A 20476-nucleotide genomic window follows, 5' to 3' on the forward strand; every position below is an offset into this window, starting at 1 on the left:
GCAACGCCAATTACAGAGTTGCTTTAAATTGAAATGGCCACAACTGACTTTTTTAAAGTTCAATTTATTTTTCATAAGCAAAGAATGCAATTCTCTTTGTGCTTTGTCTATTTAACATCTGGAACTTGCTCTGACATTTAGTGAGAATGTGATTGATTTATTCCTCAAGTTCAAAGTAAATTTATTATCAAAGTATGTAAAGTCACTTTCTGTAACCCTGAGATTCATTTTCTTGTGGGTGTACTCAATAAATCCATAATAAAATAATAATCATAATATAATCAATGAAAGACTACACCACCTTGAGTGTTCAACTAGTATGAAAAAGACAACAAACTATGCAAATACAAAAAGAAAGAAATAATAAGTAAATAATCAATAAATATTGAGAACATGAGATGAAGAGTCCTTGAAAGTGAGTCCATTGGTTGAGGGAACATTTCAATGATGGATCAAGTGAAGTCGAGTGAAGTTGAGTGAAGTTACCCCTTTGGTTCAAGAGCCTAATGGTTGAGCGGTAAGAACTGTTCCTGAACCTGATCATGTGAGTCTTAAGAGTCTGGTACCTTCTTCTGACAGCAGAAGTGAGAAGAGAGTGTATCCTGGGTGGTGGGGGTCCCTGATGATGGATGCTGCTTTCCTGCGATAATGCTTCATGTAGATGTGCTCAATGGTGGGAAAGGCTTTATGGGTGATGTGCCAAATCCACTACTTTTTGTAGAATTTTCCTTTCAAGGACATTGGTGTTTCCATTCTATGATAGGATATGATGCTGCCAATCAATATACTTTCCACTCCACATCTGTAGAGGTTTGACAAAGTTTTAGATGTTATGCTGAATCTTCGCAAACTCCTAAGGAAGTAGAGGCACTGCCATACTATTTTTGTAATTGCACAAGTGTCCTGGGCCAGGACATGTCCTCCAAAATAATAACAACCAAGGAATTTAAAGTTGCTGACCCTCTCCAACTCTGCTCCTTCAATGAGAACTGGCTCATAGACTTCTGGTTCCCTCCTCATGAAGTATATAATCAGTTATGATATTACTGAATAATGATTCAGACAAAAACCTGTTGAGCTCAGAATTGAAAAGTTTCGTAAATATAGAATTGATCTGGTGTCCAAATTTCCACCACTCTGTGCTTTTTAAAAAAAATATATATTTGCTGATTTAACTCTTGAATGACTTAGTCCCAGTTTTAAGATTACTTTCTATGAATGCGGATTCCCTCACCAACAAAACAAGTTTCTAAATATCAACCCAATCAACTTCCGTAAGTATTGTAATAGTTGATTGGGTTCATACTTATCCTATAGACTTCTAGACTTGACAGAATATGATTCACATTTATGCAACCTGCTCTTACACCTAATGCTGTAAATGCCAGTATTTCTGGATGAACTTGCACTGCATCCTTCCAAGATCAGAATATCTTTGAGGGAAAGCCATGGCCAAGTAGAGCTCCAACTCCATTCGGAATAGAACAATCTATACAATGGATTCACCATAATTTTTCTTTCTTTGAGGCTTACTTGATAAAGGAACAACTGCCATTTGGTCTTTTTCCAATTGCTTACAGTGCCTCTGATTTAATATTTAAGACCATGAGATATAGGAGCAGAAGTAGGCCATTTGGCCCAGTGTGTCTGCTCCGCCATTCAATCATGGGCTGAGTAAAGTGTGTGACTAAATAACCTTTTGTTTCTCTGCGGTTCCTGACAGAAAATATTCCATCTTTGTGGAATCCAAAGAGGAAACCCATCTGCTGCTCTGCAGCAAGCTGGCGGCTTTGTAGACTTTTCCCCCCCCTTGTAACTTCCTGCTTCCTCCACAGAATGTATGGTGCTTCCAGACTCATTGCTATCTGCAAATGTATAACATGAGTCACTGACTTCAGCAGATTTGACCTACCTTCCACTTTGCAGTGATGTTTACAATTGTCTGCTCCAGCTGATGAATGCTATGTTCCTTCCCTTCTCTTATTTTTAGGTTCTTGCATCCTCAAACGGTAAGACTCAAAATGCATAATTTACAAGTTAACTATTTCCTTATTATTCATTGAATCGGGGTTCCCAACTTTTTTGATGCCATGGGCTAATATCATTAAGTAAGTGAAGTAAGTGGGCTGTGCGTCCTAGGCTGGGATCCTTTGCATTAAATCATCAATTAAATTTATGATTAATCGTCTAAATTCCCAGATTCTCCTTTATTTCAGATTGCCATTAACTCTGTGCTCTGTTTCTCATATTTACAGCATTATTTTTCATGTTTTTCTCATCTCTATTTTCTCTATTTACTCCTTCTCTCAACAGGATATTTGCATTAACAAGCCTTTGTTACATACTACCGTCACTCCTCATATACACACACAACAGCAATCTGTCATCCATTTGCTGTTGGTCTTTGTCCTGTCACAGGTATTCTCTTTTACTCCCCTCACCTCTCTACAACTGAAAATTATACTGCAACATTAAATCAATCAATCTCCCTCTCCCCTCTCCCTTCTCCCCACAGGTGCTTTTCTGCACACTATTTATAGCTTTTTCAGTTTCCATTACTTTCATCATTTGTGCTAGTCTCGGAGAATGTGTGAATTGAATTCTCAGTGTAACCATATTTTATTCCACGGTTCCCTGATCTCGGTACTCACTCACTCAAAGTCACATTCACTCATAGTTTTGCATGGTCTATGCACACTGTTATTATTTCCCATTTCTACAAACATGATGAACCTGATGAAATTTCACCGTCGTCAATTAAAGTAGTGGATAGGATCTGATCTATCTGCACTTCCAGAAGACATTTTATAAAATTTCTCACAATAGACTGTTCACTAATCTTTACAATTCATGGAGTTGAAGATAAATTATTGACCTACTTGCCTGTGCATCCAAAGACAAAGCTCAGATTCTGAGGAAGATATGATTAGTGAGGTCCGTAATTGCTAGGGTTAGAAGGGCACATAATCCGGTTTGTTAGTGGCATAATAATCAGCGGCATTCCAAGCCACTTGGACAAAAACAAAATACCGCTTTGGATCTATTGGGAGGGAGGGGTGAGCTACCGGGGGAATCTGCAGTGACTGATCTCTGTGGCTCAGAAAGGCAGGGGGGAGAAGGGGGTGTGCAGTGGTGATAAGAGTTTGCATAATTAGATGAACAGACAGCAGATTCTATGGACACTGAGATAGCATGTTGCCTCCCAGATGCCAGGGTCAGGGATGTCTCAGAGTAAGTCCACAGCATTCTTAAGTGGGAGGGTGAACATCCAGAAGTCATGGGTAGGAAAACAGAGGAGGACCTGAAGAGAGAATATTGGGAGTCAGGTAGAAAGCTGAGAAGCAGGACCTCCAGGCTAGTATTCTCTGGATTGCTGCCTGTGCCACACACCAGTGAAGGTAAGAATTGGATGATTTGGCAGATGAAAGCGTGACTAAAGAATTGGTACAGGGGCAGAGTTTCAGATTTCTAGATAATTTGGATCTCTTCTGGGGAAGGAATGACCTGTACAAATGGGGCATGTTACGCCTAAACCCGAAAAGGACCAATATTCTTGTAGGCAGGTTTGCTAGAACTGTTGGGGAGGATTTAAGTTAATTTGGCAAGGGGATGCGAAGCAGAGTGATGGGGCAGTAGGTAGCCAAAATAAATGCTGTGTTTAGTGAGACTGAGGAAGAGCAGGCAAATAATAGGGCAAAGTTGCAGTCAGTGGGAAGAGTTAAAAGGTAATGGGGACAAAATCAAAAGTGGTGATGAATGCAGGACCAAAGGTGCTATATTTGAATGCACACAGTAGACAGAATGAGGTAGGTGATCTTACAGCACAGTTATATATTGGCAGATATGATATTGTGGACATCACTGAGATGTGGCTGAAAGGAGATCATGGTTGGGAGTTTAACATCCAAGAATGCACATGGAATCAAAAGGACAGGCAGGTAGGTAGAGGAGGTAGGGAAGCTCTGATGGTAAAAATTGAAATCAAATCCTTAGAAAGAGGTGACGTGGGATTGGAAAATGTAGAATCCTTCTGGGTAGAGTTAAGAAACTGCAAAGGTAAAAAGACACTGATGGGAGTTGTACACAGACCTCCGAACAGTAGTAAAGGGAGTAAGAAAAGACATGCCAAGAGGGCAATCCTGCAATAGTTACAGGGATGTCAATATACAGGTAGATTGGGTTGATTAGGTTGGTGCTGTATCCCAAGAGGGAGAATTTGTAGAATGCCTATGGGATGGCTTTTTAGAGTATCTTTTGGTTGAGCTTACTAGGGGAATGGTAATTCTGAATTGGGTGTCGGGCAATGAACCATTTTTGATTAAGGGGCTTAAGATAAAGAAACACTTAGGAGACAGTGATCATAATATAGAAATCACCCTGCAGTTTGAGAGGGAGAAGTAAAAATCAGATGTATCAGTATTACAAAGGGAATTGCAGAAGAATGAGAGAGGAGCTGGCCAAAGTTGATTGAAAGGGGGTACTAGCAGGGATGACAGCAGATAAAATCCAACAGAAGACAACTAAAAAAGCCATAAGGAAAGAAAAAATGAGACATGAAGGTATGCTAGTCAATAATATAAAAAAGGATACAATACATTGTACAAGAGAAATGAGAGTGGATGTCTGTCCACTGGAAAATGTGCTGGAGAGGGGAACAAAGAAATGGCAGACAAACTTGATTTTTTTTTGTTCCAATCTTCACTGTGGAAGACACTGGCAGAATGTCATAAATGCAAGGGTGTCTGGGGGCAGAAATGAGCGCCGTTGCTATTACTAAGGAGAAGGTGCTTGGGAAGCTGAAAAGTCTGAAGGTAGGTGAAAGGTGGACTACATCCCAGAGTTCTGAAAGAGATTGTGGAGACATTAGTAATGATCTTTCAAGAATCACTAGCTTACGGAATGGTTCTGGAGACTAGCAAATTGCAAATTGCCTTACCCCTTTAAAAAGGGAAGGAGGCAGAAGAATGAAAATTACATGCCAGTTAGCCTGACATAAGTGGTTGGAAAGGTGTTGGAGTCTATTATTAAGGATGAGGTTTTGAGGTACTTGGAGGTACATGATAAAATAGTCCAAAGTCACCATGATTTCCTTAAGGGGAAATCTTGCCAGACAAATTTGATGGAATACTTTGAGGAAATAACAGGCACAAAGGAGAATCAGTGGATGTTGTTGATTTGAATTTTGAGAAGGACTTTGTTAAGCTCCCGCACGAGGCTGCCTAACAAGATAGAAGCCTATGGTGTCACAGGAAAGATACTAGCCTGAATAGAAGATTGGCTGACTGGCAGGAGACAAAGAGTGTGAATGAAAGGAGCTTTTTCTGGTTGGCTGCCAATGACGTGGTATTCTGCAAGGGTTGGGTTGGGACCAGTTCTTGTCATGATATACGTCAGTGATTTGGATGACAGAATTGATGGCTTTGTGACCGAGTTTGCAGATGACACAAAGATGGGTGGAGGGGCAGGTAGTGTTGAGAAAGCAGGGTATCTGCAGAAGGACTTAAAGTTGGAGAATGGGCAAAGAACTGGCGGGTGGAATACAGTGTAGGGAAGTACATGATCATGCATTTGATCATGGTAGAAGGAATAAAGGTGTGGACTATTTACTAAATAGATAGAAAATTTCAAAATCAAAGGTGCAAAAGGACTTGGGAGTCCTCGTGCAGAATGCCCAAAGGTTGATTTGCGGATTGAGACAGTGATAAGGAAGGAAAATGCGATGTTAGCATTCATTTCGATAGACTAGAATACAAACGCAAAGATGTAATGCTGAGGCTTTATAAGGCATTGATAAAACTATATTTGGAGTATTATGATCAGCTTTGGGCCCTGTATCTTAAAAAATGATGTGCTGGCATCAGGGAGGGTCCACAAGAGGTTCACAAAAATTATCCCAGGAATGAAAGGGTTAACATAGTCCTTGATGGCTCTGGGCCTGTTTTTGCTGCAGTTTAGAAGAATGAGGGGGGATCTCACTGAAACCTATGGAATATTGAAAGGCCTAGAAAGAGTGGATATTCCCTACAGTGGGGGAGTCTAGGATCTGAGTACACAGCATCAGAACAGGGACATCCATTTAGAACAGTGATGAGGAAAATTTATTTAGCCAGAGGGTGGTGAATCTATGGAATTCATTGCCACAGACAGCGGTGCAGACCATCACTGGCTATATTTAAGGTGGAGGTTCACAGGTTCTTAATTATTCAGGATGTGAAAGGTTATGGGGAGAAGGCAGGAGAATGTGGTTGAGAGGGATAATAAATTGGCCATGATGGAATGGACTTGATGGGCCAAATGGCCTAATTCTGCTCTTATGACTTTTGGTCTTAAATTTAAATTTGGAGCAAATAAAACTCTGGCAACTGGGATTTCAAGATGGGCAATTTTGACGTCCTCCACTGTAGTTGTAACAAGAAGATAGAGATCTTTAAGCATGTAAAATCTAATACCAATTAATATATTGACTGGATTTTTAGAGTATAGAAAAGAAGGGCATCACTTACATGTTCATTGTTATGGGCAGCTGTAAAAATCATTCAAAAGGTTCATGAGTTGCTGCCCTTTATCCCAAAGCCTGGATTATAAAGGTAATAATTAGACATAGCTTGCGGGCACCTGTTTAAACTACACCTGGAATACAGTGAGCAGAGCAGTTCTGGACTATTAACATGTTTTTTTTTATTCTCTTGGCCTGTCCCCACTTCCACCGCTGGAATAGAAGTGCACAGACTGTCATTCATAATCTAGAATGAAAGTTTCATAATGATCATAAAATGGTATGAAACTGAGTAGAATCTGAAACACAGCAAAAGCATAGAATATTGAAATGCATAGATTTACAAGAATACGGGAGTAAAGTGGACATTCAGCTTCCATAAGTGAGGCATTGTTTAAGGATCCAATGTATATAATTTTTTTTAGAACACAAAGCAACCTTTCAAGAAGACTGTCTTGCAGAGTTCAGAATGAAAGTTTTCCCAGTGAAGCTGGGCTGATGGCACAGAGACAGCTAGAAGTAAAATCTATTTCTTATTTATGCTACAGAAATCTCTAATCTGTTGGTGATGACAAAAAGCTGGTCCCAAATTTCACAGCTGACTGCAAACACCTACAACTTAAGTCAATTGAGCTTCCATCGAATCCGCAAGGAGGAGATCTGTGAGGTAGGTCTTTCAACACTGTTCCATTATTACAAACCTGTGCTGGAGTTTCAGTAAGCCCAAAACAAATCACCAATCTTTATTTGTGTGCCTGGTTTGTAAAGTAGGCAATTTTGATATTGAAGATCAGTAGAAGTGATGATTCGCAACAACATTTTGTATGGAATTGTTTTCTGGTGTTGGCGTACTAGTGGTATCAGAGGTAGTGCCAGGTGACTGCTTTTAACAATCTCCAAGGAAGTGCAAATCAATAATGATGTGACTGGAGTTTACAAATGCTGAGATAGAAAGACGTATAATTACATCTGTTAATGACATAAAATGTCAATGTGATTGTAACATTTAATTACAAAGTGATATTAATAAATTGAGCAAATGGACAATGATAACGAATTAATTTCGATGAATGCAATTATGAAATTGGGTCTAAGTAGAATAGAACAGAGTGCTCTCAAACTGAGAAAAGCTAAAACCAATAGAGGTCAAAAGGGACAAAGCTGGGTGGGGAGGAGAAGGAGGGAGGTTCCAATCTATGTATTCAGTATAACGTTGTGGACAAGTATATAAAAATAATAATCAAAGGTTATTGGATTGTTGAACTTTGTCAAGAGTACAAAGAGAGAGAATTTAAGCAGCTATACAGGCCCCTAGAACTCAGTGAATGTGCTTTTTCGAGGTTGCCTTTTTCTAGCATTGCAGCATAGTGCATCTACTCATAACGTTACTGCTTTATACCGTCTAATCAGATGGTATAAAACACTGACTCAGCCAAGATCAACCTATAGAGCAGTGGTTCCCAACCTTTTTTTATGCCATGGACCCCTACCTTCAACTGAGGAGTTCATGGACACCAGGTTGGGAACCCATGCTATAGTGTGTAAACCAGGCAATGAAATTGGAACCAACATGTTTTCACAGAGCTTTGACTTCCTGACCAACTAGGGAATTTGATGTTGCAGTGTAGCACAAATTAGAAATTCAGCACAAGGGGAATTTAGTGAACCTCCATTTGGTGTGTGGTGCCTGAGCACACCATTCTGTTCCTTTGTTTACAACCCCAACACAACTGCTGACCTCAATCAGTCGTTCTACTTCCTAATTTGTTTCCACTTCCTACTTTAATGTTGTTGTCTCACAGCAATAACAGTTTCTTTGTTGAGTTCCTTTTTGTGTGTCTTTGTGTGGTTTGGCACCAGATCTGATGCAGGACCTTTAATTGATTTTACCCAATAGAATGAACACCTTGGAAGAGGAACCAGAACAAACATTTATTCTGGAACACTGAATTACAAAGATGATGATGAGGAGAATGCAAGTTTCTATCATCCAAAAGACTTACGAGTGGTCCTTAAAATCCTTGATCCTAGTCACAGGGACATTTCACTGGTAAGCTGTAGCTGTCCTGCACAGCGGTAACTTTGTTTGAAATAAATAATAATTTATTGGAATTAGGTTTGTTTGTTAGGTTTGGGCGAGGTTGAATACTGCCCATCCTGGTTTTTAATTCTAATATAGATTGACTTGATCCTATCTCTTGACTGACTAAAGAAAACACTGATATGCTTTCAAATGTAGTTTGTATTTTTTTAAAGAATGGAAATCAGGAGAAAGAAAAATATTTTTACTGTTAGACTAAAGACTGAGCCTTCTTTCAATCTGAACAGAGTTTCAAATCACATCCTCCAATATTAGAAAAGCAGTCTATACTCACCTCTGTGTTGCCCTTCTTCCTCTCCATGTCAAAATATCTGCACAGAATTCATGATGTTATCTTTAGAGTCAAGTTTTGCAATGCTGTGATTCACCCAGTTCCAACTCTTCTAAATCTCATGTTAGTGATATCCTGTGCCAAGCTTCATTTGTTTAAATCTTTTCCATGCTCCCTACGTCATTGCCAATTTCCTCAGCGTCAACCAGACAGATGGGGCTTGTCAGCCATCGTTGGCATCTCATCCAGGAGAAGGAAAACTGTGATCTCAAACCTTCACTGCCTTGCATCTACGCCCACTCCTGGGGCTTCTGGAGTAAACGCAGAAGAAAAATCTGAGGCTGGAATCCCTAAGGCAGTCCCATGTAGAGTTCAACGTTGACGGGCACTTCCTGCAATGCCACTGGTGCCAAAGTGTGTCAGTCTCTACTGTTCCTTTGGATTCACCAGCTGTGTGGAGAGGGTGAGGGAAACCTGCTACATGGGTAACATCTATGGTCAACCCTAACTAATGGACCCCATAATGCCCCAAAGCATCATGTCCAAATCCACAGCCTCATTTCTCTAGGCTTTTCACTTCCTTCAGCCCCAGAACATGTGAAGTTTCAGCTTAAAACAATACTTGAGATACTTGCAGAAAATCAGTATTCTCTGAAATACTGAACATTTTAAGATACTTTGGTATTAATCCACAGTCTTGTATTGTATGGGTTAATGTATTAATTGATAGTCTTGTATTTTATCAGTAAAGCAAATGTTATTCCCTTTGCAGGCTTTTTTTGAAACAGCTAGCATGATGAGGCAGGTTTCTCATAAGCACATTGTACTCTTACATGGAGTTTGTGTTCGAGATCTTGAGAGTAAGTAACATTTTATTTACTAACTTCCCAGGTGACAGGGTATCCTATCAGCTTTGAAATGACATTTGAAGTCACTCTGGACCAGGGGTTCCCAACCTGGGGTCCATGGACCTGATGGTTGATGGTAGGGGTTCACGGCATAAAAAAGGTTAGGAATTCCTGTTCTAGACTGATAAAAGCGACCGGCGTTTATTTATTTATTTAATATGGCCCACTGCCAGACTAACAACTGGTGAGTTGTGCCAACAATTTTGCATTCTAGAACTTGATGAATTCTTAGCAAGTACATTAACTGTCCTGTGTTAAAGTCTACTTTCAAAAACCCCTTGTATTTGTATACATAATGTAATGCACACAATTTAAAAAATAAATGCATATTTTAATTTGTTAATGTTCAACAAAATGTGGTACATTACATGTTTGGAACGCATATTGAGCACCAGTTGGGCTGTGGAGTAAACAGATTCCGATGTTAAAGGTTTGCGGAAGTTCTTGTTATCCTGCCCTCTCCTTGTTCATTCTGGTCACAATGACCAACTTGTGAATTCTGTAATGGTCAAAAAGGATTGTGCAAAATAGCTGCGGTTCCTTTATCCCAAGGAATGAGAGGGTAGGAAATGGAGTGCTGAATCACAGAGTTTGAAGACTGACAGCTGCTGCAGTAGTTAGTTATGTATCATTGTTACATGTTATCAATGGTCATCCATTTTTGTGCTAAGTCCCATGTATAAAACTATCTATGGACCTTTGTCATGAAAAAGTTGAAAATTCTTTTATTTCGGGCTAACCCCAGGACCTCACAGTGACTAATAGCCTAGCTTATTTGGAGGTGAATACGCCTTTTTAAAAATCGAAGCATCATTATAACGTAGAAGGAAGCCATTTAAGTGTGTGCCTACTTCTGCTGAATTAATTCCATCAACCCCATTCCCACAGACTCTTCCCATAGAGCAGCAGATTGTTCTCTCTCTTGAGTGTTTAAAGACAGATTAATTCTGAATCTGCTGCTGACATAGAGGATGAATTCCAGATAGTAAGTGCTGAGCAGAGGTCTTTTTGCATTTCTCTTTTTCAACTTTTGCCCAAGGTTTGAAGTCTGTGCCCCTGAGAGAATAATGAATCTGAAATACAGAAGGAATTAAATGTTTCTCTTGGTGGTTGATTTTAAAACAATACATAGCCAGTCAATGGAGTTGTTGGTCCTGTATAGTAACAAACTTGTGAGTTGTCTTTTTTTCCTATTTAAAAAGTGTCCAGCTATTTATGTTATTTAAAATTGACACAAAAGATTCATTGTTAGAGTCATTAAATTATGGCATTAAGCAATATTTAAGTTGTCTTGTCTATTACATCCTTACATAGATTAAGTTTTTAGTCTGCAACCAGCATTTTATATTCCAATGACCAACTCTGTTAATGTACTCTAACATGAGTACAATTTTATTAAGAATGGACACAATGGAGAGGCGCCTCTATATCTAAAGTTTGCTTATCTTCAATCACAGTCCAGTGGTCTCAGTTAGAATCTAAAGAGTAGCTGTTCCAGGTGATCAGTAGACTTGACCATTGTAAGAAGAGAAACATTAATTTCAGTATTTCATAATCATTCTGCTTCTCGGAACATGCTGCATCGAACTGATTTAATCAGAAATGATGATCTGCACAGACTGTTTTGTTTCTGTTGCTGGATTACTTGACTGTTTTTAGAATTTCTCCCATTAGAGCAAATGTGGGTTTTTTCAACAAGAAACCTTGATCATCTGTAATATCTCTCAAAGTTTCCACTAAACTAACTATAGAATGTGGTGCTGATCCTTAAGGAGAACAAATTTGGAATCTCTAGGAGGCCCAGAAGCTAAAGCTGTTTTGTTTAGTTCATGATGTTTAAAATAAGACCTTTACATCATCATTGTCATTTCCGTTTATACTTATAGAAAATGTGCCTGAATAACAATTGCCATTGCCTTTCATACTGTTATTGATGAAGAGCTTAATGGTGACATATTGTGCATAAATTGTCTGCTCTGAAGCTTCTTCAAATCACTGGTATAAAAAACAAATGAGGGATTAATATGTGCATACACCTTTCTGTAAAACAATTCAAAGAAAGTTCAATTTTCTTTTAAAATTCTTTTATTTCTAATCAAAAAGTTGGTCAAATAATGATGAAGGTTCAAAATGCCATCTATATTTTTTTCTAGATATCATGGTTGAAGAATTGGTTGAATTTGGACCACTTGATTTGTTTATGCATAGAGAGCGTGAACAGCTTTCAAATTTCACACCTTGGAAATTTCTGGTTGCTAAACAGTTGGCAAGTGCATTGAGCTATTTGGTAAGAGTGCTATATTAAACCTACTAAAATGTATATGCACATGCATAATGTAACTTGTACATTGTAATAAAGAGAAAGTGCAGTCCAAATAAATCTGAGACTGGAGAAAGATGCTAATGACATGATAAAAACAAATAACAGATTGACCTTAGTATTAGTGAATATGAGTTCCTGCACTTTTAATTTGAAAATTTTTGGAGAAAGCTGAGTATCACAGAGCAAAGAGATATATGGGGGTTTATATGTTCAACAGTTTATTTGGTTTTAAAAAAAATTGCAAAACTTGATGACAACAATTAGTGAAGAAGATCATCAAAGGATACAGTTGATTGTAGATCGATGCAGATACAGGCAGATAAAGTTTAGTCTAGGCAAATATGAGGTACTGTATTGCACTTTGGTAGGTGAGTTGAAAGGAGAAAGTATACAGTAAAAGGCAGGACCCTGAGGAACATTGATGCAAAGAAGAATCCTGATGTCCAAGTCCTCAGCTCCCTGAAGGTGGATATCTGCAAGTAAATGTGGTGGTAAAGAGTGCATGTGGCATGCTTATCTTTATTGTTTAGCCATTGGGTATGAGTCTGGAAGTCATGTTTCAGAACTATAAAACTTTGGTTAAGCTGTTTTTAGAGTATTGTGTGCAGTTCTAGTTATCGCGTTACAGGAGGCTTTAGAGAGGGTGCAGAAGAGCTCCACCAGGATGCTTCCTGGATTGGGGAGGATTTGCTATATGGAGAGGTTAGACAAACTTGTGTTGTTTTCTCTGGAACATCAGAAACTGAGAGGAGACTTGATAGTGATTTATACAATTATGAGTGGCATTGACAGGATAGATGGTCGTTTTGCAAGGGTGGAAATGTGAATGCTAAAGGGCATGGCTTTATGATGAGAAGGAGAAAGTTAAAAGGAGATGAATGGGATAAGGTTTTTACAGAGTTGTAGGAACTTACTGCCAGGAGTGGTGGTGGAAGTGGGTACAATAGTGGCATTTGGGACATTTATTTGGACACTTGAATGTTCAGGGAATGGAGAGAGATTAATCCATGCAGACAGATAAGTTTAGTTCAATTTGGTATTATAGGCTAAAGGGCTTGTTCCTGTGCTGTATTGCTCTGTGTTCTCTGTTCTAGATTAATTGATTTTGTGTCAGGAAGTTCAAAATATGCAAAGTGATTATGAATGATTTATCTATGTAAAACCTTAGGAAGATTGCAGTAGACACACACAATGCAGTTTTAAAAACGCAAACACGAAGAATTCTGCAGATGCTGGAATTTCAAGCAACACACATAAAAATTGCTGGTGAACGCAGCAGGCCAGGCATGTCTATAGGAAGAGGTACAGTCGACGTTTTGGGCCGAGACCCTTCGTCAGGACTAACTGAAAGAAGAGATAGTAAGAGATCTGAAAGTGGGAGTCCCTCCTGTCTTCTCCTATCATTTTGGATCTCCCCCTCCCCCTCCCACTTTCAAATCTCTTACTACATCTTCTTTCAGTTAATTCTGACGAAGGGTCTCGGCCCGAAACATTGACTGTACCTCGTCCTATAGATGCTGCCTGGCCTGCTGCATTCACCAGCAATTTTTATATGCCAATGCAGTTTTAGCCAACAAATCAATAAATACTGAGGCAATATTATTGTTATTTTTAAGAGTGTATAAAATAGTTAAGAGTTCAAGATAGAAACAGTTGGTGGCGATTCATGACTCAATGGAATAATGTTTCTGTATAACCGGTTCAAGAGAATAAGCAAGAGAAACCTTTCTACACAGCTGTGACAATAGTAGATAAGACATTCCTTTAAATAGTTGGCAGGAGTTGGCTGCTGATGACGGGGAATTTAGAAAGATAAAGAAAAAGCAATTATGGAAGCAAGATTATTATAGTTCTTACATGGTTTGAGGGGACAAATGCGGAGTTAATGTTTTCCCTGGGTGGTGTAACTAGAACCAACAATTACTCAATATAAAGAGTTAGACATTCAGGACAGAGAAGGAATTTCTTAACCCAAAAGGTGACGAACTTTAGGAATTTTCTACCAAGGAGGATTATGCAGGCTTGTTGAGTATATTTGGTATAGATGTTGACAGATTTATAGATAATATGGGAGTTGATGAATATGTGGTTAGTGGAGGTAAAAATAAATGAGGCTGAGATAAAGCAATAACCATGATCCTATTGGACTCACTGAGGCTAAGTGCTACCAATATGTTGAGAAAAGACTGTTCTTAGAAGCACAAGGCTGAACCTCTATTTGGAATTTGAGTAAGCAAAAATTGAAGGTGCTTCATCTGAATGCACCCAGCTTTGGTCAAAGCTAAGTCAACTAAGGGCATGGAACAAAATAATTAAGTACAAACTCAGTAACATGTTGCAAAATAGGGGTTGTATATAAACCTTTGGACTGGCCAGTGGTATAGCTCTGGACTTTTGAGATGCATGGTCCTGAGTTCAAATCCAACCAGGTATAAAAACCTTTGGACTGGCCAGTGGTATGGCTCTGGACTTTTGAGATGCATGGTCCTGAGTTCAAATCCAACCGGGTCCCAACCTGGGCCGCAGCCGCACTTCTGCAGAAGAATGGCCTGGCAATCTACTTCCTTATCTTGCCATGAAGATCCTATGGACAACTACATTATCCGTAGGGTCACCATGAATCGACGACTTGATGGCACTCAACAACAACAATATAAATCTCCAAACTACAATGGTAAAGTGTGGCACCTTTTGGAAATCCAAATACTTGGAGTTAAATTCAGGAAATTGGAGCTATAAGTAACAACAAATACACAATATTGATAGGGGACCATATAGCCTGAGCAAGCTAAATTAGCAGAAAAGTTTGGAGTGCATCAGAGATGGTTTTAGAATAATAAATGTAACCCTAGTTTTTAAAATTACAGAAAGGGGATAAATGGAGAACTGTAGACATGTTACCCTGTCATCAGCAGTAGAGGAAATACTGAAATATATTATTGAGAAAGTAGCAATTTAGAAAGTCAATATGATTGGGCAGTCGGGTAGAAGTATGTAAAGAAAATCATATTTTGATGTTGTAAATTACAGAAATACAAAAGAGCAAACTACTTGATTTTGTGCATTTGGATATTTGGAAGGTCTTCAATAAAGTGCCACACAGAAGTAGTAAACAAAATGAGTGGAAACTTTTTCTGGCATGATGTCAAAACAGGTTTACAGAGAATTAGTTTTTTTTCTGGATTACTGATGGGCAGGGATCAATGTTGCATTGAATTGACTTTATTATTTACATCCTTCATGTACATGAGTAAAAATATTTACATTACATCTCCGTTCAAATGTACAATCATAGTCATTTAAATATTATGTACAATAGGATAGTCTATATAACATAGAAATACATGTCTCAGCATGAATAAAACAGTCTGATTGCCTGGTGGAAGAAGCTGTCCCGGAGCCTGTTGGTCCTGGCTGTTATGCTGCGGTATCGTTTCCTGGATGGTAGCAGCTGGAACAGTTTGTGGTTGGGGTGATTCGGGTCTCCAACGAACCTCCGGGTCCTTTTTACACACCTGTCTTTGTAAATGTCCTGAATAGTGGGAAGTTCACATCTACAGATGCACTGGGCTGTCCGCACCACTCTCTGCAGAGTCCTGCAATTGAAGGAAGTACAGTTCCCATACCAGGCAGTGATACAGCCAGTCAGGATGCTCTCAAATCATGCCCCTATAGAAAGTTCTTAGAATTTGGGGGGCCATACCAAACGTCTTTAACTGTCTGAGTGAAAGATGTGCTGTTGTGCCTTTTTCATGACACTGCTGGTATGTACAGACCATGTGAGATCCTTGGTGATGTTTATGCTGAGGAACTTAAAGCTGTTCACCCTCTCAACCCCAGATCCATTGATGTCTCCATTCCTCCTGTAGTCCACAACCAGCTCCTTTATTCTTGAGGGAGCGGTTATTTTCTTGGAGACTACAAGCTGTTCACTATGTACTTCAATGATGTGAATCAGGGAATTGACAGCTAGCTATGCAAGTTTGCTTGTGATGCAAAACTGGGTGACAGTGTTGCCTGTGAGGATGATGCAGAAAAGCTTCAAAACAATATTTACTAGGAATATGAAAGGGCACGGGCAAGGACAAGGGTGATGGAAAAGTGTAGGGTCATCCACTTTGCTAGTAAAAAATCGTGGCATTTTTAAATTCAGTTGTGTTGGATAGCAAACGCAAAAATATAGAAGGCATGTATTGCATTGGCTTTTCCTGCAAGGATTTCCTTGCTTCGACTATACAGGGCCAGGATGCAACCTGAAATATTTTGTACAGGACAGGTCTCCAAAACTGAGTGCAGGTATACTAGTGATAGATTGTGGTGACGGTTCACCAGATTGGTTCAGGGATGTCAGTTTGGTTGGATGAGGAAAAATCAAGCAGGTTGGGGTGCACTCTTTTCCAGATGAATGAAATGTGATGCCACTGAAACTTAGGGGTTGGTGCAAAGTTGTTGCTTCTCATGTTCGGGGTGTCTAGAACTGGAGATATTATCTTAAAATAAGAGCTTGTCCTTTTAGGATGGAATTGCAGAGATATTTATTCACACAGAGAATACAGAATCTTCAGAATACTCTTTCCAAGATGGAAGTTTAATAGTAGTGTGTACATAAGACAGAAATTGATAGATTTTTGGATATGAGGTGAGTACAGTAAACTAGTACTGAGGTAAAAGATCAGCCATGATCATACTAAGTGGCTGGCTCGTGTACAACTGGTGTTTTGTGGTCATGTTCTAATGCATTTTGAAGTTAAAAGTTGAAACACATACCATTTAACCTTATTAATATGTGGTTTATTGACAAAAGGGAATAAATGGAAAAGTAGTTGGAAGTTTGACTAATTGGTGTGAAGAAACCTTAACTACTGATTAATGAGATGATTTGTATTCTAATTTCAATCATGATCTTGCTGCTTTTTAAAAACTTTTTAAAGCAGATTTTTTGATTAATTGGGTGATACGGGATGATTTAGGCTTAAAGCGCTGAGCTTCTTTTTCTGCTTTCATCATCTTTTGCACGATTTCCATTGGATGGAGAAAAATTGACATACATTTCATCATCTCTGAGATCAAGTATGGATCTAATATGAATAATTTCATTAATAGGAGGATAAGAATTTAGTGCATGGAAATGTATGCACAAAAAATATTTTGCTGGCAAGAAAAGGGATTGAAAATGATGGAGGTCCATTCATCAAACTGAGTGACCCAGGAGTTCCTCTATCGGCGCTGTCCAGAGAAGGTAACATTACCAGTATTTTAGAGGCTCTGAATTTTAGGGGAAACGCTGTTTTGAAAGCACAGAGTTTATTTTTAACCTAAATTATCAGAGGAAAAGCAGTTCTTTGTCATCTTACAACAAATAGTACAACTGTGTTTACCTATGGGATAAAGATAGATAGATACTTTATTGATCCCAAAGTAAATTAGTGTCATAGTAGCATTGCAAGTGCACAGATATACAAATATTAGAAGTAAGAAAGAATAAAAACTAAGTTGCCTCAAACAATCTAACGGGGTGGGGGAGGGGGTCGTCACTTCCCTGGCTGTAGGTTGATTCATTATAGAGCCTTATGGCCGATGGTAAGAATGACCTCATATAGCGTTCTTTGGAGCAGTGCTGTTGTCTTGGTCTATTACTAAAAGTGTTCTTCTGTTCAGCCAAGGTGACATGCAGAGGGTGAGAAACAGTGCAGAATTGCCAAGATTTTCCAGAGGGTCCTTTGTTCTACCACAGCCTCCAGTGTGTCCAATTTGACTCCTATAACAGAGCCAGACTTCCTAATTAGTTTATTGAACCTGTTGACATCACCCATGTTGATGTCACCACTGTACGGAAAATTGTACTGGTAACAATAGACTGGTAGAACATGTGAAGCAGAGGCCTGCATACTCCAAAGGACCCCAGTCTCCTCAGGACGTAGAGGAGACTCTGGCCCTTCTTATACACAGCCTCTGTTTTGGTTCTCCATTCGTCTGTCAACCAGGTGGATCACCCCTCCCCCCGATACTTGTAGGTCCTCAGCACATCCACATCCTCACCATCAATAGTAATAGGGAGCAGTGCAGGATTAGTCGTCCTAAAGTCCATCAGTAGCTGGGAGCTCTCCCCACAGCAGTAAGGGCTGTGTGGTATTGAAGGCACTTGAGAAATAAAAAAAAAACATGACCCTCACAGTGCTGCCTTGCTTATCCAGATGGGAGTAGGCTCTATTCAGCAGGTAGATGACAGCATCATTGGTTCCAATGTGCTCCTGGTAGGCAAAGTTCAGGGGATTGCGGGCTGATCTGACTAGGGGTTGGAGATGAGCCAGGGCCAGCCTCTCTAGGGTCTTCATGATGTGTGAGGTCAGGGCCACTGGGTGGTAATCATTCAAGACTTTTGGTTGGCCTTTCTTGGGTAATGGAACCACACACAACGTTTTCCACACAGTTGGGACCCTTTCCACGCTGAGACTCAGGTTGAAAATGTGGAGAACTCCAGACAAATGCTTAGGACACTCCTTCAGGACCTTGGGGTTCACACCAATGCTTTGCTGTGTCTGAGTTTCCCCAGAACCCTTCTCACCTGCTCAGTAGTGAAGGTCAGTCCATGATGATTGGGGAGTTGAAGATCAGGATGATAACAGATGGTATGTGAGAATCTGCTTTGAGTTGCAATGAGGTGCGAGAAACAAAGGTTTAGGTGGAATCTTTTGAGCTTGAAGGTGTGGCAAAGTTCCAAGATGATCAACAGATGCTGATAGCAGCAGATTGGCAGGAAGGCACTGATTGGTATGGAAATTGCTGGAATGGCATGCAGGCGGAATGGAAATGACAGCTTTGGGCAGAATTTCAGGTTAATTGGTTTTAGTTTGATATATAGAAAGGATAAATCCCATAATTTTACAGGTAATGGAAAGCACTGATACTTTCCCAGACCTGGCCCTGTAATCAAACATATGCATCATTACAGCAAACAAAATGATTACTCATATCATATTTGCTATGAAATTTTTCATGGTATGTTAGTTTACAATAGCTTAGAACCTCCCTTGCTGCTGCAGTGACACATCATCTAATACAATATGTTCTAAACCGGGACATGTTGGGAAAGGCCCTAGATACAGAGCTGGCTGTTACATATTGATAATTAACCACTTGGCTTGTGTCAATGACTGAACTCTTCCAAACAACAACAGGCTCATTGCACTGAACCTCAATTTCCCAGCACTGAGGAACACAGAAATTCTGTTCATGATCATCAACTGTTGCTATTGATTTACAGATTGTGGAAGAGAAATGCAATTGGTGTGAAGACAAATTTCATTGCACCTGAGTAGCCAGGCAGCACTTTTTGACAGGCCTTGCACATTCAAATGGCCACTTTCAGATCCTAAAGGTACAGTTGACACAGAGGAGTTATAGATGACCTAGAATCAGTGTGTCAGGGCAGCAAGAAATCCAAGTCTGTGTTCAATAGGTGGACTTAATTATTTTTTAGAATCCATTAAGTTTCACTGTAAATGTAAACTTCTAAACATAAGTCTTAATCATGATCATAAAAGATTTCTTTCTAGCATACTCCACTTATTAATTTGTTTCTTACTATTGTAGAACGTATTGAACGCATTCCATGGATTGCACCGGAATGTGTAGAAAATTCCAGAAACTTGAGCATTGCCATAGATAAGTGGAGTTTTGGTACCACTCTGTGGGCCATCTGCTATAATGGAGAAGTGCCTCTGAAAGATCGCAGCTTGGCAGAGGTATTTTAATTATGAACAACGTCTTCCTTTGTTTTACTATTTCCAAAGTATGTCCATTCCTTTTACCTTCCTTGTGTCATGGATTTTTACTGTTGTTTGAGTCAACATTTTCTATTATATATTTCTTTGAATACAAGCAATTTAAAAAAAGGACACAATCGAACAGGAATGTAAATTTATCATCTTGCCTAAGGATGTTGTCCACCAGGGTCCAATTCTTTCAAAGTGATAATCACTAAATTCTTGGTCTGCAGCTAAAATTTATCTGTCCAATATGAGGATTTAACTCAATTAAGAAACAGGAGATTTTTGTATTGATCAATTTGTTTGTTTTTGTTCTGTTTGAGAGGATATTGTTTGTATAAAAAAGACTGGAGCAGAATTGTAATGATGTCCTTAATCTTTATTCCTGACAAAGAATTTTAATATGAACTATTTGGTAAAGCTTTGATAATTTAGTCTTCACCTTTTCCTCCCAAATAATTCTGGAGATAGTTGAACAGAAACTTAAATGATAATAAGTGCACATCTATGGTTTTATTTTAGCCATGTTTTGATACTTGGAACTGCATTTGAATTGTATTGGCTATTTATGCTCTGGGCATTGTTTCCCAGGGGGTATTAATACCAGA

General features: G+C 39.2%; 2 protein-coding genes across 5 annotated transcripts in view; one reads left to right on the top strand and one right to left on the bottom strand.

Annotated features, from left to right (window-relative positions):
* Positions 1–20476, top strand: part of jak1 (Janus kinase 1) — a 135245-nt gene that overhangs the window by 96739 nt on the left and 18030 nt on the right. For all 3 annotated transcript variants that reach the window (XM_072273884.1, XM_072273883.1, XM_072273882.1), the window contains exons 11-16: positions 7045–7163; positions 8394–8546; positions 9641–9728; positions 11930–12063; positions 17203–17338; positions 19693–19844. In XM_072273884.1, coding sequence (XP_072129985.1) covers positions 7045–7163; positions 8394–8546; positions 9641–9728; positions 11930–12063; positions 17203–17338; positions 19693–19844 — 782 coding nt within the window. The remainder of the gene's footprint in view (positions 1–7044; positions 7164–8393; positions 8547–9640; positions 9729–11929; positions 12064–17202; positions 17339–19692; positions 19845–20476) is intronic.
* Positions 15661–20476, bottom strand: part of raver2 (ribonucleoprotein, PTB-binding 2) — a 179018-nt gene continuing 174202 nt past the window's right edge. For both annotated transcript variants that reach the window (XR_011888030.1, XR_011888029.1), the window contains exon 17: positions 15661–15695. The gene's annotated coding sequence lies outside the window, so the exon portion shown is untranslated. The remainder of the gene's footprint in view (positions 15696–20476) is intronic.

Source organism: Mobula birostris, chromosome 12 (genome assembly GCF_030028105.1).
Source record: "Mobula birostris isolate sMobBir1 chromosome 12, sMobBir1.hap1, whole genome shotgun sequence".
Classification (NCBI taxonomy): Eukaryota; Metazoa; Chordata; class Chondrichthyes; order Myliobatiformes; family Myliobatidae; genus Mobula; species Mobula birostris.